The sequence below is a fragment of the Paroedura picta genome, chromosome 1, assembly GCF_049243985.1.
Source record: "Paroedura picta isolate Pp20150507F chromosome 1, Ppicta_v3.0, whole genome shotgun sequence".
Lineage (NCBI taxonomy): Eukaryota > Metazoa > Chordata > Lepidosauria > Squamata > Gekkonidae > Paroedura > Paroedura picta.
In genome coordinates this window covers 106713469-106740482 of record NC_135369.1, presented here as the reverse complement: position 1 = coordinate 106740482, position 27014 = coordinate 106713469, and the positions used below count along the sequence as shown (strand labels likewise).

The window sequence follows — 27014 nt, the reverse complement described above, 5'->3', positions numbered from 1 at the left end:
AGGAATGGGAAAGTGGTTGCCCTGTTTTTTAGGTTCTACCCTAGTTCATGACAAGTTTTTCTACATAATGTCATGCAGAGCTGCATTTGGTGGGTGCAAAGGTATAACTTCTTCATGGTACATGCTAGGTCTGCATCTCTTTCTAGATTTGCTTTCCTGTGAAACAGTGATAACTGATAGGTGTGCCCCCCCAGACTATATGATTTAGCCATATTAACCTCTTTGTTTTGTCTCCTTCCCTGCAGGCTGTTTGAAGATGCTGTTGACAAGTTGAATCTGATGGCCTTAGGAGGTTTCCTTTATCAGCTGAAGAAAGCTTCCCAGTCCCAGCTTTTCCATTCAGTCACAGACACTGTTGATTATTCTCTGGCAATGCCAGGTAAATGTATCACACTGGAGGCATGAAAGCAGAAGGCAACATTTGTATATGTTTTGCATAATATTATAGATTAATTCATAATCATAGTTTCACTTTCTTTATTCTTGTAGGAGTAGTAAAATCCACCCAAGAGAAGAGAGGTGCACTCCATTTGTTCCGTCTAGGAGGTGCCATGCTAAGAATTGTAAGAAGTAAATCCCGCCCTCTACTGCATCTCATACGCTGCTGGAATCTGGTGGCACCTCATCTAGTAGAGGTGAGAAAAATGGGTGCAGAGGAACCCTGCTACTCTCTGGGTCTTATTACCTTAAAATTGCCAAGAGCAACTCCAGCGTGTAGATGAGCAGTTAAGATGATTAAGGGGATGGCATACAGGTGAATTGTAGCCCCACAATAAAAATTACACTTTACTGATTGTCAGAATTTACTTTAAAATAAATGGCAAAATATCATAAAAGGCTAGATTTTCCCATTGTCTTTTTTCCAACTTTCTAAGGCTAAGAGTTAAGCTAACTCCTTTCCCTGTACAGAACAGAATGTGTTTAGTGGCCCTATGTTACAGGAGATTTGCTTTCTTCATCACTTTATTATCTAGAAGGAATAAAGGCAATTGAGGAGCATAACTAAGGGATGAAAAGGCCTGACAGAGGCTTGTAAAATTATGCACGGAGGGGGGAAAGTTAAAAGAAAGCTTTTTCTTTCTCTGCCATAATACTAGCACTCATGGGCATCTAATGTAGTTGTTGGGCAAGACAGATGAAAGGAAATATTCAATGAGTACTTAAAGTCTGGAATTCACTGCCAATGGCTTTAGTGGTGACCATGAGCATGTAAAGGATAATTAGACAAATTCATGGAGTAAAGCCACTCTTGTGGTCATCATTTTAAAGCTAGCTTCCATTTTGTATTTTCTCCTGATTATTATCTAACAACTCTTGTTAAAAAGGAATTATTAATATGGCTGAAATTCTGTTTTGTGTTCCTATCTTTGCAGGCTGCCTGCCATAAAGAAAGGCATGTCTCTCGGAAGGCTGTTGCTTTCATACACGATATTCTGACTGAGGTTCTGACAGACTGGAATGAGCCCCCTCATTTCCACTTTAGCGAGGCCCTGTTCCGTCCCTTTGAGCGAATCATGCAGCTGGAACTCTGTGATGAGGATGTGCAAGACCAGGCAAGTTATGTCCTGGTTACGATGGTCATGATGGAGTCAAATTTTAAATGATTGATAACGTATCTTATGCCCCGTGGTCACAATATATGACTGCAAAGATTCTCTTCAGGACTTGTTTACTACATTTCTGTACAAGTACCGAAAAGCCACCCTTGCATATTGTGAACAGAACACAGTGTTCTGTGATCTCAGCTTTCAAGAGTGTCTTTAATTAGTGTTACCAAGGTGGAGTCTGCACGGCGCTTTTATTCCAATCCCAGGTCAATTCAGTCCCTGCCTCCTACACTGAATGTGATTTTCACTTTGATTTTGTCCGATTAAAATTTTTTCTCTGAAACAAGCATGATTGATCCAGAGTGACCCTACCTTTATCCTGCAATATTTAGGAGTGGAAATGACCCTCAATATTTTAATAATTGGATTGAGAAACAATGAGGATCTCCAGCTGCTTCGCATTTGAAGCAGACTCCGTGGTAGAGAAGGCCTGATTGGCCAAGGCTGCCAAGCTTTTCTTAAAGAGGAAGCCCTAATTTTCTCTCCGCAGAAGCCCTAACTTTTGTCGGTAGAGGTTTGTCTTGTGGGTTTTTTCCCTTCCTCTGCTCTCTGATCCTCTCCTCCCTCCTTCCTTCAAGAAAAGAAAAGAAAGAAAGAGGCTCCTGCTGTACTTGGCTCCCCCTCCCCTTCTCAGCCTCCCTAAGTACATGCAGAACACTTTTCTGTTTCAATGGGGGGGGGAGACCAGATGTTCCCTTTAGAGAGGACATGTGCTCTTTTTTCGGTGTCCATCCTCTTTTGGGCTCTTCTTTAAAAACTGATGAAAATGTCCTCTTTGGTGGTTGGGAGGTTGAGCTTGTTTTGTCTTATAGTTCCCCCCAGCTTCCGCTTAAAAGTAGGGGTATTTAAAATGAGATTTGTCATAGTGATTTATTTTTTGAAGTAACCAGTCAGGAAATATGTCCTCTCTTGTGTTTTTCAAGATATGGCAGTCTGGTTTAAGGAATACCTTTCCTTAATCTTTTCAAGTCAGGGGTAGCAACCTCAGTCCCTATATAACTAAAGGCCTTGATTTGCCAAGGCAGAATTAGTAGGCTAATTTTAAAAGTTATTGTTAACTTAGAGTCTTTAATATTTATCTGTTTTGTATGTAAAACAATTTTCAGGTGGGTAGCAATTTTGGCCTGAAGTAGAAGAATAAGATTTAACCCCATAACACCTTAGGCAAAAGGGAGCTTTGATTCTCAAAAGTGTAAACCCAAAACATCTTGCTGGTCTTGAGGTACTTCTGGACTCAAATCTTGCTCTATATAAAACAATGTTTTTCTTCCACAGTGATTCTGATGTGTTGGTTGATCCCTGTCATGCTTCCTGTGTTTTGTGCCAGGTGATCACCTCCATAGGAGAACTAGTGGAGGTCTGCTCAACTCGGATCCAGTCAGGCTGGAGGCCCTTGTTTAGTGCACTGGAAACTGTGCATAGCAGTGGCAAGTCCGAAGTTAAGGAATATCTTGTGGGGGAATATTCCATGGGTAAGGCTTTTCTGGATGATTTCAATCCCTGTCTCAGATACTGGCATTTTAAAATTAAGAATGCATTTTTGAAAAGCTACAACAATCTATTTATTTATTGCATTTTTATCCTATCCTTTCCCCAAGGAGTTTAGATGGCATATGTGATTTTCTGTCCCTAATTTTATTTTCACAATAGTCCTGTGAAGAAACTTCTGTGAGAGAGTCTTCAAATGTCAGCCTGCTTTCATGGCTGAATAGGGGTCTGCACCCAGGTCTCCCCAATTCTAATGCTACATTCCAACCACTACAGCGCACTGAGACAGTGTTCAAAATACCACCCCCAAACCGGTATGGGATTTTGAATCACAGCAGAGTTCTGGCAGATCTTGGCTGGGGGGAGGGGAGAAACAATAAGGTTTCCACTGCAAAAAAATAAAAGTAAAAACCAGTTCCAACAACATTTTATTTCTATTTTGGTTCTGTAAAACTGGCATGACTTTTTATTGGTTCCAGTTTTCCACATAATGGTAATGTAAATTGTAAAATGCCTAAGGTGATCTATCATAGGATAAAGGAAATTCTAAATCCCATGTCACTATATTTAAGAGTTCCTCTGGACTGCAGCAGCCCAGTTATCAGTGTAGTGAAAAAGGAAAGTATAAGCAAGAAACTTCCACATACTTCTCAGGTTTGTATGTATCAGCTCATAATCCCTTCATCTCAATTTATCATTTGTAAAATAGCGGTAGTAATTATCTTAACATAAAATGCTTCATAAATGAACAATAGCATGTAAGCCACTTCAAAAACCATTTGTTTGTGAGCATGGCATAAGCTATGTTTAATAAATATGCAAAATCAATGATAAATTGACAAAAACCAAAGAAGGGGGGTAAACTAGGACTGGAACCATAAAAACCCAACTGGTAACAGTTAGGACCTACAAAGGTTGAATGTCTGTATTGTTGTCAAAATTATATTACTTTTATTGTGCACAATTTTAAAAAAACAACTATAGGAATTAAAAACATATATCCAGCCCACAGGCTATTGCAAACCAGTATGCTGTGCTCTATGTGAACCAATAGACTGAGGTGTTTCAGCCTTTATAGGGCATTCAACCTTTTAGGTCCTTACTAATTGGGTCTTTATGGTTCCAGTATTAAATTTAACCAGCTTGGTGTAGTGGTTAGGATTGCATACTTCAAATCTGACACAGACTTCTAATCTGATTTATTTATTTATTTATTTATTTATCATACTTTTATACCGCCCTCCCCGGAGGCTCAGGGCGGTTTACATTATAACAGAGAACCATACATAAAACAGTCTGTAGAACATGTACACCAATAACCAACAATTGCAACCAAACACAACACAGTATAACAATAAACAATCATAACACAAACAGGTCCAGGGCTTGTTGATGGGATTCTGAGGGGGGTGGCTTATTGATTGAATTCTGAGGGGGGTGGGGGGGGGAGCAGGGGCCCTTGGTCGCTGTAGATTACATCTGGTCTCGGCCAAATGCCTGGTGGAGGAGCTCCTTTTTGCAGGCCCTGCGGAACTGTTTAAGCTCCGTCAGGGCCCTGATCTCCTCTGGGAGCTCGTTCCACCAGGTAGGGGCCAGAACAGAGAATGCTCTGGCCCTGGTCGAGACCAGACGGACTTCTTTAGGGCCAGGGATCCTTAGCTGATTGGAGGCAGTAGAGCGCAGAGCTCTTTTGGGGGCATAGGCGGGGAGGCGGTCCCTCAGGTACACTGGGCCCTGACCGCGTATGGCCTTGAAGGTAATTACCAGAACCTTTAGTCTGATCCGGAATTCAACTGGTAACCATTGCAGCTGATGGAGAATAGGCCGGATATGGGACCTCCACGGTGTTGCCGTGAGGATCCTGGCTGCTGCATTTTGAACTAGTTGTAGTTTCCGGGTCAGGGCTAAGGGCAGGCCTGCGTAGAGCGAGTTACAAAAGTCCAGTCTAGAGGTGACCGTCGCATGGATCACTGTGGCTAGGTGTTCCGGGGCCAGGTAGGGCGCTAGTAGTTTGGCTTGGCGGAGATGATAGAATGCCAGCCGCGCTACCTTTGTGATCTGGGCCTCCATTGTCAGGGAGGCGTCCAGAATCACGCCTAGGTTCCTGGCAGAGTGAGCCGTAGAGAGCTGCACGCCATCCAGGGTAGGCAGGCGCGCTTCCTCGCATGGGCCCTTCCTACCCAGCCACAGGACCTCCGTCTTTGAAGGATTGAGCTTCAGACGACTCTGCTTGAGCCATCTCGTCACTGCTTCCAGGCAGCTGGCTAATGCTTCTGGGGGAGAGTCAGGGCGGCCATCCATCAGGAGGAAGAGCTGGGTGTCATCTGCATATTGATGGCAACCCAGCCCAAACATCCGTACCAGCTGTGCGAGAGGGCGCATGAAGATGTTGAATAGGATAGGAGAGAGGACCGCTCCTTGTGGGACTCCACAAGTAAGTTGCCGGCGGCCTGATGTTTTCTCTCCTATTGCAACCCTCTGTCCACGATCCTGGAGGAAGGAGATCAGCCATTGAAGGGCTGTCCCTTGTATTCCAGCATCGATGAGGCGGCGAGCTAGAAGCTCGTGATCGACTGTGTCGAACGCTGCTGAGAGATCTAATAATATCAGCAGTGCCGACCCGCCTCGATCCAACTGGCGACGGAGGTCGTCCGTCAGGGCGACTAGCGCTGTCTCTACCCCATGGCCAGGCCGGAAGCCAGACTGGGATGGGTCTAGGACCGAAGCTTCTTCCAGGTATTCTGTCAGTTGGTTTGCGACTGCCCTTTCTATCATCTTGCCCAGAAACGCTAAGTGAGACACGGGCCTGTAGTTGTTAGGCTCTTGTGGGTTTAGAGATGTTTTTTTCAACAGTGGACGTACCACAGCCTCTTTCAAACCCTCCGGGAATTCTCCTGTTGTTAGAGATAGGTTTATTATCTCCTGGAGGGGGCCCATTATCTTTATGCCAGCTGTTTTCAAGAGCCAGGATGGGCAAGGATCTAGTGGGCATGTAGTTGGTCTTGTTGTTGCTAGAATCCTGTCCACTTCGGTCAGCGTGAGTCGTCTGAAGTTACTCATAGTTTTCTCCAAAGATGGCCAAGGGGCCTCTAGTTCACTTTTTGTATCTAAGGTTGGAGGGAGGTCGTGGCGGAGTGTCGAGATTTTGTCCGCAAAATGACTCGCAAATGCCTCGCAGCTGATGTCCAATTGGCTACTGTTTTGTTGCCCTTCAATCAGGGCAGTGAGGGATCGAACTACCTTAAACAATTGAGCTAGGCGTGAGTCTGCAGATGCGATAGTAGCCGAGTAAAAATTGCGTTTTACTGACTTCACCGCCATCTCATAGGCTTTCATCTGCATTCTATAAGATGTTCTCGAGGCTTCGTCACGAGTCTTCCTCCAAACTCGCTCTAGCCGTCTCAGTTCCCGTTTCTTGTCGCGAAGCTCCTCGGTGTACCAGGGAGCTCGCTTGAGACGGGGCCGGAGAGGGCGTCGGGGAGCTATCTCATCAATGGCAGTCAGCAGTCTGTTATGCCAGTCACTGACCAGGCCATTGAGAGAAGTGCCGGGAGGCATTGGTTCCCGCAGAGCATTCCGGAATCCTATTGGATCCATAAGTCTCCGTGGGCGAGCTAAAATTTGCTCGACGCCCAACTGAGGAGGTGGTGGGAGCCTTAGCCGAGCCTTTAGAGCATAGTGGTCTGACCATGGCACGGCTGTTGTTGTGACCAGATCCACATCCAAACCTGCGCCGAAAATAAGATCCAGGGTGTGACCTGCTTGATGGGTGGGGCCAACAACAAATTGCGAGAGCCCTAGTGTTGCCATGGATGACACTAGGTCCTGTCCAGTTCTAGAGGACAGTAGCTCAGCATGGACGTTAAAGTCCCCCAGGAGGGGGACTGATGAGGCAGATTTGATTCCCTGCTCCTCCTCCACATGCAGCCAGCTGGGTGACCTTGGGCTCTCCACGGCACTGATAAAGCTGTTCTGACCGAGCAGTGATATCAGGGCTCTCTCAGCCTCACCTACCTCACAGGGTGTCTCTTGTGGGGAGAAGTAAGGGAAAGCGACTGTAAGCCACTTTGAGACTCCTGCGGGTAGAGAAAAGTGGCATATAAGAACCAACTAGTTTTCTAAATTGGGAGAGGGCAGAACTCTAAATTACTTTTCTGAAAGTAACATCATCCTGTAGTCAAATCCAGTTAGCTCCATGACTACGATACTGATACCAGGAATGAGAAGGGTTGTTTCTAAACAAATAATGGCATAACATCTGTTGCTGCAAACAACTGTGAATTCTTCCTCCTGCCATGCTACCCCTTCCTCTCAGCCATTCTGAAGCCATAGTGGTGTTTCTCCCTTTATCTTCATGACACTACTTTCTTCTCCTCAGCTGTTGCTGCTGGCATACACAGCAGCATTATTCACTGAGGTGATAGGCCAAATGATTTTAATTAAATATTTTTATGCCACACTAATCAGGGTTCACAAGGCAGCAAACACAAAAACTTTAAAACATTTAAACAATTAAAATATAGATAACATTCCATTAAGAGCACATAAACACATAAAATATTTAAAAGATGAGATTTTATAAGGTATCCTTTCTATCTGTATACGGCTCCCCTTGTACAGCTGTTTTGATCCACACTCTGGAGTAATATTCAGAATTATTATTATTTATTTATTATTTCATTGTGTTACCCACCACTCTCGGCATGCTGGGATAGAAAGAAATATTTCCAGAACTGTAAAACATAACTGAAAGTTTTAATGTATATTTTTATCAGTGACTCATATTTTTATGCATCTTCAGGAAAGTGTCAAGCGCCTGTGTTTGATGTCTTTGAAGCATTTCTAAATACAGACAACATACAGGTCTTTGCCAATGCAGCCACCAGCTATATCATGTGCCTTATGAAATTTGTCAAAGGACTGGGTAAGGCTTCCCTCTACCCCTTGTCACAAAATAAGCCCAAGCTTTCCATATTCTTTTGGGAGATGGTGACGGGTAAAAAATATCTTTATTAGTGAGACACTTGCACAGGCAGATGGAAATAGGTGTACCAAGCAATAAGAGCCAAAAATCAAGTAATATTTAAGAAGACTGCAAATTTTATATAAGCATTGCCTGTTCAGTGCTCAGTGTACCCATGTGGGACAATTTCAGTATTTTGTTACTCTTCCAAACACTTCATGAGTCGGTGCACTTATTGCTTTGTCCTTTTTACAACTTGAGTCTTTCTGCAGGCACCTTCCGAAGTCTCACACATGTGAGTTTCCCTCTGTAAGATGAATCATTCCTTGCTGGTAATAAGGACAAAGTAGTGAGGATGAAAGTCATGTTGGTTGTGCTATGCCAGGCTGACTTCGTATGATACTGTCCAAAGTTTTGAAAGGACAGGATGGAGATGCTGTAATGGTTTGTTGCATATCTAATCTAACGGACCTTCTCCCTGTTTTGTCTTGAGTCGAGAAACATATTCTATTAAAAACACGGTCCTTCACATTACCACCAATGAATCTGTGTGCAAGGAAGGCCTTCTTTGCTCTTCCCAGGACAACTGTGTGTGGCTGAGCAGAGTATTTACTCCAGCACACTGCCACATGTTCCACCACTGGGCACAGAAGAGCAGCTCTTGAAGTGCTCTTCTGGTGCCTAGAGAGCAGCACAAAGCAAGCCCTGAGGATGCAGGAAAGACAGGAGGTTTTCTGGACTCCACAATACTACTCTGTGCACTGTGCTTGCAGGATTTGCATCTATTGGGCAATATTCTACCATCCATGTGAATTTTGCCAGTTCCCTTTCCATTACGGCAGGCTTCACTGACCTCGAGAGAGATCACCTCTTGGGGTCATGAATTCACTCAGGAGCAAAGAGAGACAAGGGGACAAAAGGCTGCCTAAGAAGGTGGTGAGCGCCCCCTCAGTGGCAGTCTTCAAGCAAAGGTTGGATACACACTTTTCTTGGATGCTTTATGATACTTTGGGCTGATCCTGTGTTGAGCTAGATGGCCTGTATGGCCCCTTCCAACTCTATGATTCTGTGATTCTACAAGTGTCCTTTCCCCTCAGCAGAGCTGTGTGTGCAGCACAGAGCTCTGTGTGTGTGTGTGTGCGCGCGCACATGCACACATGCAGAACTGGAAGGTTTCAACTCCTTTCTCCTCAGTCCACCAATTCCAAACCATGTAGATGGGACCCCCACAACCCTGGGGCTGATCTCTCCAGGGATCAGAAGGAACCACAAAAAGGGAGAGGGACAGGGGGGAATTACTCCTTCTGCAGACAGAAAGGTCGGATTCTGCTCATTAAATCTGTAATATTAAATTCTTTGTGTATTTTACTGCCCTGCCTTTCCCCAATGAACCTCTATAAAGCATATTTGAATTTTTGGATAAGTAAATCCATAATAATTGTACTGCTACAAAACTGTTCCAAAACATACATCATACAATACATAATTTTCAGTCTGATGCTGCTTTATTATTCTTTTCCCTTCCTGTCTCTCCCACTCCTGCCTCCTAGGTGAAGCAGACTGCAAAGAGATTGGTGACTCTGTGCCAGGATCAGGATCCACATCTACAGATTTGTGCCTTCCTGCTCTTGATTACCTCAGGCGCTGTTCTCAGGTATGCTAAACAATGTGATTATGTAGTTTAAACCACTTCACACAAAATCGCCATCAAACAGTTACTGCTTGAAACTGCATCGGGGGAGGGGGGGAACCTGGTTGTATTTGGTGAACTTTTTATCTGAAGTTGTCTACTGTGTCTAACCTGGAGGAATCTGCATAGTGAACACTATATATCAGTGGCTCCCACTGCACAGAATAACCAGTATACAGATGCTATTTCAGATTATATATTCTAGATCAAAGGTGGCTAAACTGGCAAAATGGCTGGTAATTTTAGTCCATGGACATCTGGAGAGCCACAGTTTGGCTACTCCCATTCTAGGCTAAAAGCGTTCCAGCCTTCTTATATGAAAACTCCCTTACACAGGCTTTCATTCTTACACCATATGGATGATATTTTTTCCATTTGTTTGGACATTTCTATCTACCCTGCCACCCAGAAAAGTGCCAGAATTACATTCTTCCTTAGAACATGTAACTCTGAAGTTTAATTTCACATATCTTGTTTGCAGGGAAAAGGAAAAAAAGATTAAGGATGCAGTGTTCAGTGAAGCAAGTAGATTATAGCAGAGGTCTCCAACCCCCGGTCGGCGGCCCGGTACCGGGCCATTAAGGCCATGGTACTGGGCCGCCAGCAGCCGCACCTGCCTTCCCCTCCCCCCGCAGCGAGAGGGGGGGAAGAGGCAGGTGCGACCGCTGGTACGCCAGCAACGCAAACGCGCACGCACGGAGCCGCCGCGCATGCGTGTTTGCACCCCCTGCTGGCAAAAACGTGCATGTGCGGCTGTTCTGCACATGCGCGTTAGCGCCACCTAGTGGCGAAAACATGCATGTGCGGCAACTGCGCGTGTGCGTTTACGTGCAGCTGCTGTGGCCGGGCCGCTGGCTCTCTCACACCCTCGGAGGCAGTCCCCGACTACAAGAAGGTTGGGGACCGCTGGATTATAGGTTTTGCTCCCAAATTTCACGTTCAAGAATAAATGTAGATTAAACCTTCTCCCCACTTCCAAATAAAATAAAATCCCATAATACTTTGCCAGTGCAATTGTCTCAGTTGCCCTGGTCACTCCACCTTTCTTCTCATTATTTTCTTTTCTGGAGAGCCAGTTTGGTGTAGTGGTTAGGAGTGTGGACTTCTAATCTGGCATGCCAGGTTCGATTCTGCGCTCCCCCATATACAACCAGCTGGGTGACCTTGGGCTCGCCACAGCACTGATAAAGCTGTTCTGACCGGGCAGTGATATCAGGGCTCTCTCAGCCTCACCCACCTCACAGGGTGTCTGTTGTGGGGAGAGGAAAGGGAAGGTGACTGTAAGCTGCTTTGAGCCTCCTTTGGGTAGGGAAAAGCAGCATATAAGAACCAACTCTTCTTCTTTATCTATTCCATATCATCTCTCAGAGATTTCAGGCCACAGAATATATATAGTTGGAAAAACAGGAAAATCGATTAGGAAAAAACAATAAAACAAAAATTTACCATTTCCATTGTGGAGAAAGAGACTAGGCCTGTGGAGCAACAGAGGAAGAGGACTCCAGTGGCATCTAGTGATTTCAGCGGCCATCCGAACATCTGGGAAAGGCCATGTAACACCTGGAGAGTTCTCATGTAACCCCAGGGTTTCCTAGAACCCTGGTTTGGAATTCTTGTCTTAGAGAATCAGACTAGGATTTGGGAAGACCCGTTTTAACCCTCATTCTGCTATGGAAGTCTGCCGTGTGGCCATGAGCCAGTCAAACATTCTCAGTCTACGAGATCTAACACAGCAGTGCAGACACTAATGGTTGATAGAACTGTCTCTGTCATGGCATGACAGAAGGCTGGGAACAACCTAAAAGTAATTATTATTTGAGGTGACTGATCTTCTTACCTACAATTTGTGCCAAAATGAGCTTCACAGTCACCTAAATTTCTCACAAGGAATATGCAGTTTACTCTGCAGTCCTGAGTCTGAAGCTGCCAGGTACAAATAATGAGTTTGTCTGCCCAGCTTTATTCTAACAAGTGGAAAACCTTCAGCTTAACCTTTGAGTGTTGAGTACGAATTCAGCATTCACCTTGCAAAGTTTCCCCTCTTTGGCTGATGCCAGCCACAAACTGAAGAGGCAATTTTTTAAATTCTTGGTGAATTTTGCCTCTAAAGTTCTCCTAATACTCAGAGACAAGTTTTGGAGCAAATCATCCATTTCTTGGGGAAGGAGAAGATGGGGAAGATGCACTCTGCCAGCTCCTTCCATGAACTCTTTCAGTGCATCTTGGCCATTGTGCTTTCTTTTTCTTGCGACAGTTGCACTAAGCCTGAACAAAGAACTGAGGCAAATTTTCAGTGCAATGTGTCACTTTTTCAACCTTCTGACTGTGGAGGAGCCCTTGAAATAATGTTTCAGACTTTGAGGAGAAGTGATGTTAGCTAGCCACGCACCCCCTGCCACACACCCAGAAGTGACATCACTACCCACACTCTTAGTCTTCCTTTTGTTCCCTCCCCTTGCCGTTACTACTGCTAGTACAACAGCTCTGCCTCATGTAGGCTGGAAAAGAGTAGGATCTGAGGAGATAACCCAGACCCCCCATACCATGCCAATTCCCAGCTGCTGCAGACCCCCAGGGGTCCATAGACCCCCCTGGTTGGGAATCCCTGCCTTAAGTGATCAGATACCAAAAACTTTTAGCAGAATAGTTTCTTGACCATGTAGCTTATCCACATGAGGCTTTGAACTTTTGCAAGTAATTTGAGGCCATGCTGGAGAATGTCATCTTATTATTTGTATATGTTTCTTTATAGTTACTTGCCAAAATCTACAAAATGCCCATGAAGCCTATTTTTCTCTGTGGGAGACTTGCTAACTTACCTCAGAAAATACAAGAGAGATCTGCTAGTAGTGAGGATGGCATTGAGTGTGTACTGTCTGATTTTGATGATGACACAGGTAAGCAAAATTACTATGTGGCTCCAAAGAGGAATTTGTCCAAATAGTAGTCACCTAGTTAGGAATGTACATCTGGCTATTAAGTGGTCAAAAACCCAGCTCTTTAAACTAATACGTTTATTATAACAGATCTTAATTGGAAAAAAATCAAAGGGCATAAGGAGCAAGTGTGGGACTTGGATAAATATGTGTTGTTTGTATGTGTAAGGAGAGGAGAATTATTTAAGCAATGGGAAACCAATGAAGATAAGATAGCGTGAACTCAAATAACTTTGCTTTCCTGCACACCTGGCATCTGACTGATGTCTAACAGAGCAATTCCATTAAGAGTTACATCTTTCCAAGAAATCTGCTACTCTGCTTATGATTGTACTCTGCACACACTGTTAGTGGAAGACAGATGGCACTGATCAGTACCTCACTAATAAAAACAAAACAAAGCAGGGAAATTACTAGGAATCCATTACCTAGCAATGCCTCTTAGCCTCTCCTATTGACAGTAGCTTTTACAGTATAACTTGTCCAGAGTTCCTTAAACATACCTTCCTTATTCCTAGGCCTTATTAATGTTTGGATCATTTTACTAGAAGAGTTGACAACTGCCATATCCAATTGCCCCCGTCAGCACCAACCTCCTACTTTGGATTTGCTCTTTGAATTATTGAGGGATGTTACCAAAATACCAGGTAACTGATTACATTTACTGGCTTATTCAAATAGCATGTTGAATCTTGCTTCTATTCTACTGGCTGCAGATTTTGCTGTTATAGATTTTCCCCTCTCCTTTCTTTTTTAAATGCGTTTCAAGTCAAGACATCTTTCATCCAGTTTGTGTCTTTTATCTTCCAGGCCCTGGATTTGGTATTTATGCAGTGGTACATCTTCTGCTCCCTACAATGTCCCTGTGGCTCCATCGTAGTCATGGTGATCATTCTTACTGGGATGCAGCGTCTGCTAATTTCAAACATGCTATTGGCCTTTCATGCGAACTAGTGGTGGAACACATTCAGAGTTTTATACATTCAGGTAAGAAACAATAATCTCAATAACTTATCGCTCTAAAGAAACATGGCTATGTGCTCTGTATGGTTTCACATTGTAGCAAGCAAAAGGCTTCCATTTTGATTAAAACCTTTTGGTGGACACTCCCCCCGCCCCAAGTTCTCCCCTCATGCTTAGGGAAACCCTGTATGCTCCATAGAACTTTCATATTATTTTTTACCTTCAAAATTATCAAACCTTAAAAGCAAGTTTAATTTTAAAATCATTTTTATAGTCTGGCATGGTCTACAAGGCTAAGTTTAGGAAAAAAGTTGATTTTAAAAAGCCACAACTCCAAAAGCACATTCCCACATTTTAATCAGTCTCAACCCTTGATTGGAAGGGACTTAGCATTACAGAGCATGAAAACCCTTTCTTATTTGTTGGAAAATAGAGTGAAAATATTTTCAGCTTTACCTCATAGATAATTATTATGACTAGGAAGGGACACAAACTGGAAAATCCCATGTAGATTCAAGTGGATAGCCATGTTGGTCTGAAGCAGCACAGCAAAATTTGATTCCAGTAGCACCTTTGAGACCAGCTAAGATTTATTCAAAACATGAGCTTTCGAGTTCATGCACTCAGAAGCTCACGCTTTGAATAAATTTTTGTTGTTCTTAAAGGTGTTATTGGAATCAAGTTTTGTTGTGGAAAATTCTAGTTTGCTTTGGGATTTATAGTGTCCCCAAACTGAACCCAAAATCCAAATGAACCAACTGACTTAGGGTGATCCATTTCACTTTCTCACTGCTTAGAAGCAGGGGAAAGCAAAAGGGGACAGCACAATAGCCAACCACGCGTACCCTACTGTAAAGCTAAAATGTCTGCAAGGAAGGAGGAAAATAGATCACTAAAATGGTTGTCAGCCTTTTAAACCTCACAACAGGTCCACCTGTCAGCTGTGATGTTTAAAGGGCTGGCAGCCATTTAAAACCTCATTTCACTTCCCCCCTTCCAGAAAGGGGGAAGTGAAATGGAGGTTTTAAATAGCTGCCAGCCATTTTAGCCTCATGCACTCCCCTCTCCCTGAAAAGGCTCGCTGAGGCCTTGGTGGGCCTTTTGGGGGCCATGGGGTGGCCTCGGCTGGCCGGCCCAGGGAGAGGGGGCCCACTGCATTCCTGGCTGCAACAGGTTTTTTCCCCAGTGCAGTATAACCAATATTGTGAGCAAGGGGAACTCACAATGAGAGTTCATTGTTTATTAATTTCATAGCATCCAAACCATTGTTTCTCTATACTTGTAGATAATGGGAAAAGTCTGCTAGCTCATTGGATTGTATTAAGGTTTCAAAAATGTATATTTAAATATATACAATAATGAAATCGGATTCAAGTAAAGTAGGAGGAGTGCTAGCTGTATTCTTCAAATGCAATTTTCCAGAGCCAAGCCAGGTGTGAGCATACAGCATAGAGCCCCTGTAGAGCATAGCATACATTCACTGAAGCACAGCTGGTCAAGTCAAGCCACTCAACAAAAGTTTACTCTTCAGGGGAAACCAATGGAAAAACACAAAGGCTGCCCATCTACCAGAATTTGCAGTGGCAGCTGTCACAGAAATGTCGGATTGGAATTTGCCTGAACATAAATCAATACCAAACTGGGCAACTAAGTATCCAAAATATTCTGTTCCCAAAGTACCCTCAGCAAAATCAGCAGGTTCAGTAAAAAGATAATGTTAAAAACATATATTCTTCTACACTGTAAATCTAGCATGCCAGGTTAGATACCAAAACTAACATTTTTATTTCCTCTGTAGATATTGGCTATGAGAATATGATCAATGCAATGCTGAAAGACCTCTTCAAGTTATTGGTTGCTTGTGTAGCAGAACCTACAGAATCAATCTCAAGAGTTGGATGTTCATGTATCAGGTAATGTACACCTTCCTTTCCATATTCATTAATACGTCACAAGAACACAGAGAGAGAGAGAGATACAGAAGCCTTTATTGGTATAATCGAACAGAGAAAGGTAAAACATTTTTTGTTATAGAGCTCAATATTGGCTATCCTTGGGGACATCTGTGTTTTTCATTATCACAACACTTGGTGTAGTGGTTAGGAGTGTGGACTCCTAATCTGCTGAGCTGGGTTTGATTCCTCACTACTCCACCTGTAACCAGCTGGTTGACCTTGAGCTCGCCACAACACTGATAAAGCTGAGCAGTAATATCAGGGCTCTCTCAGCTTCACCTACGTCACAGGGTGTCTCTTGTGGGGAGAGGAAAGGTGATTGTAAGCTGCTTTGAGACCCCAGGTAGAGAAAAGTATTAGAACTTGGCGTATTAGAACTTACTCTTCTTCTTCTTTTGCCATTCTGCCATATCTAGCAGGCGTATATTGATAAATCGCTGGAGATTTCTGAAAGAAAAGAGATAGCCCTAATAAATTGTTTAGGGGAGATGATATTTCTAAATGAAGCCATAGTATGAAAGAGGATAAAACTGAGCTCAGCTTGAAAGAACAAGTAAGATGGTAGTTAGCTGAATAGTAAGATAATCACTTTATTATTTTACCCACGCTAAGGCCTCCCTTGGGTGGCTAGGCTTAAACTTTAGTTTTCATCTCTGGTAACAATCTGAGAAGAGACTTGGTGCCTGACACAGGAGGTTTTTAAAGGTATTTAGGGTTTATGGTGCAGAAGCTGTTGTTGTTGTTTATGCAGTTTAGAATGGACATTAGAAAATATTGCTTTACACAGTGTGAGAATAAAATGTGGAATTTGCCGCCAGGGGATGTAGATATGGCCACAAGAATAAACAGCTTTAAAAGGAGATTAGATAGATTCATGGCGGTTATGTCTATAAAAGGCTACTAGCCACAGTGACTGCGGGGAACCTCCACATTCTGAGTCCCTAATCAATCCTGTGAATCTCAGAGCCAGGAGGCAACATCAGTGGAAGGTCTCAACCTCTGTGCTCTCTTGTTGGCCCTCTGGAGGAACTGGTTTGCCACAACGTGAGACAGAATATTGAACAAGTTGGACCATTGGTCTGATCCAGCAGGGCTCTTCTTATGTTCTCAGTAGAGGTGAACTATATTGTTAATAAAATCTGAAGCCTGGAGGAGTAAAAGAGCTGTGACAGTTTGTTCATATTGCATATAGCTCATTGAAAACAAACATCTAAAAGAAAAAACAAGCAAGCAATATGCAGTTATTCTATCCTTGGAGGAAAGCTTTCTCTTACAATGGCCAGAGGGAAAGATTTGGACTTCAACGCCTTTGTACTTAGTTACCAAGTGACTAATAAAATCAGCAGACTATAATTGCTTAACACAATCTACTCTCCTCCTCACCTTTTCAAGCTGAGCTCTGTTTCTTGCCAACATAGTAAGCACACTATGGGATACTATTTTTCATGAACTGTGTTTTAAACTGGTTTGAAGTTCCTAAACCAATTACTGAACCACTTTTTAAACCTAGCATCTGAACCCAAATGGAAGTGGGGAGTTAAACAATGACCACTGAACCAAATTCTTAATGCTTGAAGTCCCTGCATTTTCAAAACCATGTTGCTTCAATGGCTTTCTTCTTGCTTCCAGATATGTCCTAGTAACAGCAGGTCCAGTTTTTACAGAAGAGATGTGGAGGCTGTCATGCTGTGCTTTACAGGATGCATTCTCAGCTACTCTTGAACCGGTGAAGGTATAACTCGCATTTTAATGGATGCTGCAGAGTCCTCGGGCTATTATTTTCTTATTTTCTTAGACTGCTCAGTTTATGTAAGCCTGTAACATCCACATGAACCATTACATCCATGTGGATGGTGAATAAGCTGGGGGGCTATATGCAGCCATCTGGATTGCCAACCTCCAGGTAGGGATCTGGAGAACTTAAGGAATAACAGGGTCAACTGGTTCTGGAAGAAGCAGTATATCGAATGAATGAATGAATGAATGAATGAATGAATGAATGAATGAATGAATGAATGAATGAATGAATGAATGAATGAATGAATGAATGAATGAATGATCTCCGAGGGAGGGAGGGAGGGAGGGAGGGAGGGAGGGAGGGAGGGAGGAAAAAAGGAGGGAGGGAAGGAGGGAGGAAATGGAAGAAAGAAAAAGACAGGAAGGGAGGAGGGAAGGAAAGCATCAGTTCTCCTGGAGAAAACAGCAGCTTTGGAGGGCCACTGTCCCTCCTACCCACCTCATACAAAAGTGTCTTAACAGATCAATACTGTACCTGTCTTCCAATCCAAAGACCAGCTGGGCAGACCATGGAGGGGTGGGCTGCCATCTTCCTGCCCCCCCCATCTTCCAAAGGCTGGGCCAGGCAGGGAAGGCCACAGGGTAGGTGGGTTGTCTCCTACCCACCCACTCCCCCACATCACCCAAAGGCCAGACTGCTCAGGAAAGGGCGTTGGGAGGTGGGCTGTCTCCTTCCCACCCACCCCCATCTCCCAAAGGACTGGCTGGGCAGGGGAGGCCATGGGGGTGGGCTGCCTCCTTCCTACCACCCCATATCTACCAAAGGTCAGGCCAGGCAGGGAAGGTTGCAGGAGGGCTGACTCCTTCCCACCCACCCCATCTCCCAAAGGACAGAATGTACAGGTAAGGCCATGGAGGGCTGACTTCATCCCATCCCCCCATATCTCCCAAGGGCCAGGCTGGGCAGAGAAGGCTGCTGGATCCCCCAGCCCCTCTGAGGAGAGAGATGGTGGGAGAAAATAGAGAGCACTCTGACAGCCAGCTGCAGGGCCATGAGGAGGTGTTGTGTGACCAGGTCCTATTAGGAAGGACTCCTCGGAGGAAAAGCCTTGCCAGGAACTCCCAGCTTCACCCGAGCCTCAGCTGGATGAAAGCTTAACCCAGCCAGATGTTCAACAGCAGAGAGTTCTCACCAGCAGAAGGGAATGGAGCTACAGACAAACCAGGGCTTAGATTCCAAATTTGTTGCAGGAGCTCCTCATTCCGTTGCCCATGCTGCAGCTGCAGCTCCTGCTTTGTTAGCCCATCTTGTCCACCTGAGCCAATTAAGCAATGCCAGCTATGTGCTGGAAGAGAGTTTCAGTCTAAAAGGCACCATAACACATTAGCAAGACAGTTACTGACTGCAGAATCCTGTGAGTCATCACAGAGTGAGGACTGAGAGGCTGCTGAAAGCCTATATTAGCTTGACACTGGGAGGCCTGGGTTGTGTACAGCTACCTGTGATGTGCTGCTTCTGCTGATTACCTTGGACTGTCTGAATGAACTCTTGACTCACTTGACTTAGTCAAGACATTTGTCCCTTGGCATTTTGTTTTTGTAATAATGATTCTGTTCTCCTGTCAGCTCATTTGTGCTTCCTTCCAGCAGAGAGTTGAAACCTGAGGCAAAGGAAGCAGCTGGCTCCCCTCCCTTGCCTTGGGGAGATGAAGGGTGGGAAGAGGCTGAGTATGTGGCTACTTAGCTGCAGCAGGGCCTTTCAGAGAAGCTGGCTCCTCTTCCTGGCAAGCAGCAGGAAGAATACAAGGAGGATATTTAAGCCCCACAATTGTTCCTCATTGGGAGAATGCTCTCTCTTTATTGGTGGCACACCCCCAGAGAGGGCCAATCGCATAGGGAGTGAGTTGTCTTTAAATTGGGAGTCATTGGGAAGTCATTGGGAGCGTGCTGCCTCCCTATTAGTGGCACACTCCCAGGGAGAGCCAGTCATGTACAAAATGAGATGTCTGCACGCAACTTTAATTTTATTATGTTTTGTGATAGTGATAAGGTAGTTGGACAGGATACATAGTGAATACCCAGTACTGTGTTTCTTGTAGAATTTGTTGGGCTACTTCCACAGCGGTTCTGAAAACTTCAGTGGTGATGCCTGTGAAGTGAAAGTGGCAGCTCCTTCCCTCTCTCCTAGTGCCGAAGCAGAATATTGGAGAATACGGGCCATGGCCCAACAGGTAAATGGTGCCTTCCCTAAAGCAGCATCCACAAAGTGAACAAATGGAAACGAACAGGGATGGAAAGACATGGCCGAATACTTGTCAGGGATATTTTAGAGTGATCCTGTATAATAATAATAATAATAATAATAATAATAATAATAATAATAATAATAATAATAATAATAATAATAATAATAATAATAATAATAATAATAATAATAATAATAATAATAATAATAATAATAATAATAATAATAATAATAATAATAATAATAATAATAATATTTCCCACCTCTCCCTATAAGGCTTGAGGTATGTAACAATAGTCTTAAAGGTAAAGGTATCCCCTGTGCAAGCACCAAGTCATGTCTGACCCTTGGGGTGATGCCCTCTAGCATTTTCATGGCAGATGCAATACGGGATGGTTTGCCAGTGCCTTCCCCAGTCATTACCGTTTACCCCCCAGCAAGCTGAGTACTTATTTTACCGACCTCGGAAGGATGGAAGGCTGAGTCAACCTTGAGCCGGCTGCTGGGATTGAACTCCCAGCCTCATAGGCAAAGCTTTCAGACTACATATCTGCTGCCTTAACACTCTGTGCCACAAGAGACTCTATAGTCTTAGCAATAATCTTAACCCCATTAAAATCCCCATTTAAAATACCAACATGACAGCAAAAAAAATCCCCTTTCCACCCCCACTATCGAAGCGACAAAGAGAGAGTGGAGAAGGAGCAATGTACAATTCCAACCTCCTGGGGGGGGGGGCATGACTCTAGTTTGCTGACCCCAGCCTCAACCATAGACCTGATGGAAGAGCTCTATTTTATAGGCCCTGCGGAAAGCTGACAAATCCCGCAGGGCCCGCAGCTCACCTGGGAGCTCATTCCACCAGGTGGGGGCCAGGACCGAAAAGACCCTGGCCCTGGTCGAGGCTAGGCGCGCTTCCTTGGTGCCGGGAATTACCAATAGATTCTCACCCAAAGAGTGTAAAGCCCTGTGGGGAACATAGGGCAATAGGTGGTCCCTCAGGTATGTGGGTCCCAACCCGTGTAAGGCCTTAAAGGTTAGAACCAATATCTTGAACTGGATCCGGGCAGCAATTGGCAACCAATGCAGTTGCCTCAGCACAGGCTGGATATGAGTCCTACAAGATGTGCCAGTGAGGACCCCAGCAGCTGCGTTTTGCACTAGCTGAACTTTTCAGATCAGGGACAAGGGTAGGCCTGCGTAGAGTGAGTTACAGAAATCTATTCTGGAGGTGACTGTCATATGGATCATGTGGCCAAGTGATCAGGGGACAGGTAGGGCACTAGTAGCTGAGCCTGGCGAAGATGGGAAAATGCCTACTCTCTTGACCTGTGTCTCCATAGTCAGGGAGCTAGGGGTTGGATTCGTTGCCTAGTATGGCCCCTTTCAACTGTATGATTCTATGGAATACATTTTAAATGTAAGCATTTTGAGAATGGATGCTGTTTTGACACTCACAGTGAAATCAGGGGGACTTCCAAGTGTTTATCTCAGGCTGTAATGTGTCCTGTATGTTTCTCAGTGAAATCAGCTTACCTTAGAAGCTCTCCTTTCAATATATTTATTATATTCTACTTAGGTAACTTGGTAATTGTAACAAGTTATGTATTAGGTACTGAAGATTGCACTTAATGCCCTGCCTTGTATTCAGTTCTAGGCCCTGATTTTCTTGATTAAGAAGGTTCAGAGGCTTTTAACTCTATTCTTGCAGCAACCCTACTTAGGTTTGGTTGGGGCAGTATTCGTTATGGTGTATATGCCCTTTACCACTTTTTAGAAGTTTGCTTGCAATACTGAATTAAAGTTGTACAAGTAACTGCCTTGTGCTGAGTGTCCACCTAATAACATCTGGGTCATGGCTAGAGATCTCCTGGGATTACACCTGATCTCCAGGCAACAGAAATCGTTCCACCTGGAGAAAATGGATGCCTTGGAAAATGAACTCCATGACATTATAACATATTGAAGTTCCTCCCCTTCCCAAAACCTACCCGCCTCAAGCTCCACCCCTGAAATCTCCAGGTGCTCCCCAATTCGCATCTGGCAACCCAAGCTCATGATGGGGCAAATAGTGGCAGCCAAGGACTGTGTGGTTGAAGAAATGGTCCAAGGGGAAGATGAATCCCTCTCTATCCAGCACCATGGTTCTGGTGAGAATTAAGTTTTTGTATGCCTGGGATTCAAGTTTCACTTGGAAACTTCCAGCACACAGATTCTTGGAACATCATAAAATTAGGCCCCCCATCCTGTTATCTTAGACTGTTTAAATGGAAACACCAGACACTTTGATCAAAAACATTACACATGACCATTATGTGTTCTATGGCTGACCTATATCCTATCCTGGAATAGGCAGAGAATTTCAGCAAGTTGGTGTGATTTGTTCTGTAGGTATTCATGTTAGACACCCAGTGCTCTCCAAAAACTCCAAACAACAAAGAGGGATTTGAACATGCTCAATCTTGTGTGCTTATCATTGAGTTGCCTCCTGACAAGAAGCCCAATGGCCACACACCAAAAAGGTAAGGCAAATTTTCTGAAGGTTAAAGAAATTATTAAGAGGAAATAGACAACCAGAAATGGTGGAAAAAGTTGCAGAACTGCTGGAAATTATTTCATTATCATTGTGACACATGAAGGGAAGTTTTTTGTGTTCTCAAGTATTCCATGCCAATTGTAAAGGTAAAGGTAAAGGTATCCCCTCTGCAAGCACCGAGTCATGTCTGACCCTTGGGGTGATGCCCTCCAGCGTTTTCATGGTAGACTCAATACGGGGTGCTTTGCCAGTGCCTTCCCCAGATGCCAATTGTAGTGGGAAGGAATTGCATGATACTTCTTTATCTTGTCCCTCCACTCTTGGCTTAGGCTAAACAAAGTGACCTCGATCCCCATAGCATGCACAGAACGTGGAACCATAATAAATCCTAGCTCAGGGGAAGGGGGGTTGGGACCTTTGTAGGATTATACTTTTTCACAAGTAATTATTGCAGAAAGTCACTGGTTCTTAAATCCAACTATCCATATGTAACGTTTTATAAGAATTATGAGATATTTTAGGAATAGGGATGGCCACAAACTGAGACACAAGCCAAATGTTTGAGGGAGGCACCTCCCTGGACATTTTTTGAACCTTTGGCCAGCCAGTTTGGTTGAGTGGTTCGGCTGGCAGCCATTTCATGCTCAAGCCATTTTAGCAATTGATTTTGCTCCTTCCTACTTAGAAGTGGGGGGAAGCAAACCACATGACTAAAATGGCTGCAAGCCATTTCAGGCTGACAGCAGAAGGGTGCACATGTCAGCTGTTAGTTTTATATGCATAACAGCATTTTAAAACCCTCAATTTCAGTCCCCCCCCCCCTCCTTTGTTCATTTTGGGGATTTAAGTTAGATTTGGTTGGGGTGTTTAGTTTGTGAAAACCCCCAACCAGGAATTTTCCAGTTCATGCTCATTCTTATTTAGGAATATAAAAATTGTTTTGTTGAATCATTCTAAAGTTGATATAGTCCATCACCCATTCCTAGTAGCTACCAGATATATGCCCTTGAAAACTACTATATATCCAAACCAGTTCTGTGGTTTGTTCCTGTCCCCTGGCAATCAGTACCGCCACCTCTGAACATGGAGGTTTCATATATCATGGTCATGAGGAGACGTTAAGAAATCCTTCACAGATGAAGTATGATCAGTGAGTGGGCAAGAAGAGAAACTGTTCTTTCCACGAGTATGCATATTTCCTTCTCCACGTGCCTCCTGGACAACTTTTGTACCTGTGGCCATGTCTCAAGAAATAAACCTATGCCAGATGCCCAGGGTTAAATGTGATCATGGTGTGTCTTTGGTAGTTCTTCAGTATATCCTCTTCCAATTGCCTACGCTTACTGGAAAAGAATTTCCCAGCTGAAAACCATATATATGTGTACCATGATGTATGCAGTGCTTTGTGTAGAGGGGTGGGTGGCTTCTCTGCTATTGTGATTACATGTTTCAAGCAGCTGCTGTTTAAACTATGCACTGAATAACATTCATGCCTTCACCCACTGTTTTCTGAACAGAAGTATCTTTGTGTTAGAAACAAACAGTGTATTAAGGGTACTCTAGCTTGGTCCACTCACTTTATGCAGAGTAAGGTATGTCTATTCCCTGGTGCTGATATTTTATTTTGACTTAGTGGAGTTTCTCTTTTTTCTTCTGACTGCTGCCTCAATACACAGGAAACTTGGGTAAGAAAGCATTTATTATTCTACCATGCAGTGTCATGCCAAAAACAAAATAAAATACATTTGTGAGCTTGAATTTGGTTTAAATTTATCCTACAGAAAATATTCTCTTAAACAGTGCTGTGAATAAACAGAGTTGCTTTTTACCAGCCACCTAAATTAAAAGGTTATATAGTTGGGGCCTTCATCTGAAATGGCTTTGAAATAGAAAGCTGGAGCCTACAAGAGCATGTGAATCAACCCCCTTTATCACTACAGTATTGTGTGAGAGCATTAAATATGCCATAGTGGGAGATTTACTGGTTCACTAGCCAGTGACCTTGGGTCCCAAGAAAAATGGCTCTCACACACAATGCTAGTATTGTTAATATCTCCCTGTGTGAGGTGCATGAAAGGGCAGCACATCCTTGGATCTCCTTCTGTCACGACAGGGAAGGCTGTATACAGCAGGCCATATCATTTTGGCCTGTAATCACCTTCTGCCTAGTCTTTCTTTACAGATTGAAAATCTCTGCTGAGGAAAATAAAGCAGTGGCCAAAATATAGCCACTAGAGAGTGTCAAAGGACAATGTAAGGTCTGCATTAAAATGAAACTAGGGGAGAAGTGGAAAGAAGTAGAAAATGAATAGCCATTTATTCCAAGCCATTTTGATTTCTATATTGCTCAATGGCAATAATAGCAAGTTTTGTAACAGTAGTAAAATGGGATTACTTGAATCAAAAGGGTTAGCTACTGATCGACTATTTCTCTAAATCAGAAGCCCCAGAGAACCTTCACATTGCTTTGTTTAAATTTCATATTGTTAAATTAAAACAGTTGTTTGTGTGATACAATTCTGCTGGAATAATAATGGATACATAGTTCATACTTGTTTGTCTAGTATATTGCTTTGATATTGTAATATATGATGTTTTAATATAGAAATTAATTATATTCATGTAGGATAATACTGTAAAACAAGAACTTTAAAAAAACTGTTTGATGATTTAGAATGAAAACTTGCTGAAGGATAGGGAAATCAGAGGCGTACTAGTGACACTTCCTTTTTAAAAGCTCATATGCCAAAGTCCAATTGTTTTTTTATATTTTTTAAATATTTGGGGAAATTATGTCACTGTTTGGGTGGGAGCTGTTATTATCCTGAGCAACCAACATAATGATATAGAGTTGGATCGAGACTCAATTAAGAATGTCTGTCAGTTCCCTCCTCCTGCTGTGGAGCCCCCTCATGACATTCCTCAGGATCTCCTATTCCCCCAAGGAGTGGCATTTCACAGAGATCAGTGGGCTGCTGCAGTAAATTGGGAGGCAGGAAATTTCTGTTCTGCCACTGGAATGGTTACTCTGGATCCAACCCATTGTTTTAAGTATCCAGCTCTGAGTGCCTCAAAGTTAAGACAGTATAGAAATGTTATCAATTGATTTAAAAACACGTTTGCAATCTGTTCCCCCCCCCCTCCCTCTCAATCTTTTGGCTGCATGAAGTATTCCTTTCAGAACAATAGTTGTGAGCCTGCTGTCCCATCAAGTCCTGCTACAGAATTTATACGATATTTTGTTGGAAGAGTTTGTCAAGGGGCCTTCTCACTCTGAAGAGAAGACTGTGCAACAACTGCCAGAAACAAAATTGGCTGGCTTCCTCAGATACATTTCTATGCAGAATTTGGCTGTCATCTTTGACTTACTACTGGACTCCTACCGGACAGCCAGAGAGTTTGATACAAGGACTGGGTTGAAGTGCTTGCTCAAAAAGGTCTCTGGTATTGGCGGAGCTGCCAACTTGTACCGTCAGTCAGCCATGAGCTTCAACATCTACTTCCATGCCTTGATCTGTGCCATTGTGACCAACCAGGAAAACATTACTGCAGAACAGGTGAAGAAGATCCTCTTTGAGGAGGACGAAAGAAGCACTGACTCTTCCCAGCAGTGCTCTTCAGAAGATGAAGACATTTTTGAAGAGACAGCTCAAGTAAGCCCACCTAGAGGAAAAGAAAAGAGACAGTGGAGGGCCAGGCTGCCATCTCTAAGTGTTCAGCCTGTCAGCAACGCAGACTGGGCATGGTTAATAAAACGGCTTCATAAGCTGTGCATGGAACTGTGTAATAACTACATCCAAATGCATTTAGATTTGGAAAGTAGCACAGATGAACTCCCAGTGTTCAGGGGCGACCCTTTCTTCATCCTTCCATCCTTTCAATCTGAAACCTCCACTCCATCTACTGGAGGGTTATCTGGGAAGGATACCCCTTCTGAAGATGAGAAAAGTCAGATTAGGGATTCTTTTACAGAGACAGTCACTCCTAAAGGAGGAAGTGGAGATATGCTGCTTCTTCCACCTTTGAGTCCCAAAACAGAGAAGAAGGACCAAGGCAGGAAAAAGGAATGGTGGGAAAGTGCTGGTAACAAAATCTACACCATAGCCACAGACAAAACCATCTCAAAACTCATGACAGAATATAAGAAAAGGAAACAACAGCATAACCTGGCTACTTTTGCCAAAGAGATGAAGGCCGACAAGAAAGGAGATCCATTAAGCACACGGGGGGTAGATTCACCCCTCCCACAAAGACCACAAAATTTGGTTGATCAAGGCCAAATGAGGCACTCCTTCAGTGCAGGGCCAGAGATTTTGAGGCAAGAGAAGAGGCCACGCTCTGGGTCCACAGTCAGTTCACTCAATATATCTGTCCGGGACGGTGAAGCACAAATACAGGTAAGGCAAATAGGGCAGTGGTATGATTAAAATGAAACAAAATATGCCTTATATATGCTGATTTAAATCATTTCCATGTTTGGGTCCCAGCAGGAAGCATGCTTGCTGCGACCCTTAACTCTTTTAAAATGAGCTGTTTTATTCTGGGACTGCATGACCAGTTTTAAGCCATTGGTGCCCCAGGCAACAGATTAATGTACCCTATACATATGCATTAAACAGTTCAATTTCCTGTCTAGGATGGTTTACAGAATATGAACACACAGAAATAAAAACATAATTAAATCCCTTGAATTAAAACATATCTAATTAAAACTCAGTCTATCCCACTCTTCAGCTTCTGTCAAAGCTCAGAAAAGTCTCTTTAGTAGGGCCAGTTCCAGATTTTGAAGGACCCTCAGCAAGATGTTGCTAAATGACGACCACCATTCCCCAGGGCAGAGGCAAGTGGTGGCAGCTCTTGTTGCCAGTTACCCAAGTGGGCATCCATTGATGGC

General features: G+C 43.6%; 1 protein-coding gene across 4 annotated transcripts in view; it reads left to right on the top strand.

The window, feature by feature from the left end:
• The window catches only part of ARFGEF3 (ARFGEF family member 3), a 128484-nt gene that overhangs the window by 87373 nt on the left and 14097 nt on the right, over positions 1–27014 (top strand). For 2 of the 4 annotated variants that reach the window (XM_077351560.1, XM_077351550.1), the window contains 14 exons: positions 246–379; positions 490–635; positions 1374–1553; positions 2935–3079; positions 7897–8019; positions 9609–9712; positions 12501–12645; positions 13203–13331; positions 13495–13671; positions 15446–15560; positions 17232–17334; positions 19439–19570; positions 21976–22106; positions 25290–26517. In XM_077351560.1, the coding sequence (XP_077207675.1) occupies positions 246–379; positions 490–635; positions 1374–1553; positions 2935–3079; positions 7897–8019; positions 9609–9712; positions 12501–12645; positions 13203–13331; positions 13495–13671; positions 15446–15560; positions 17232–17334; positions 19439–19570; positions 21976–22106; positions 25290–26517 (2992 nt within the window). Of the gene's footprint in view, positions 1–245; positions 380–489; positions 636–1373; positions 1554–2934; positions 3080–7896; positions 8020–9608; positions 9713–12500; positions 12646–13202; positions 13332–13494; positions 13672–15445; positions 15561–17231; positions 17335–19438; positions 19571–21975; positions 22107–23796; positions 23806–25289; positions 26518–27014 lie in introns of all 4 variants that reach the window. The other 2 variants (XM_077351540.1, XM_077351568.1) reach the window with 2 other exon arrangements.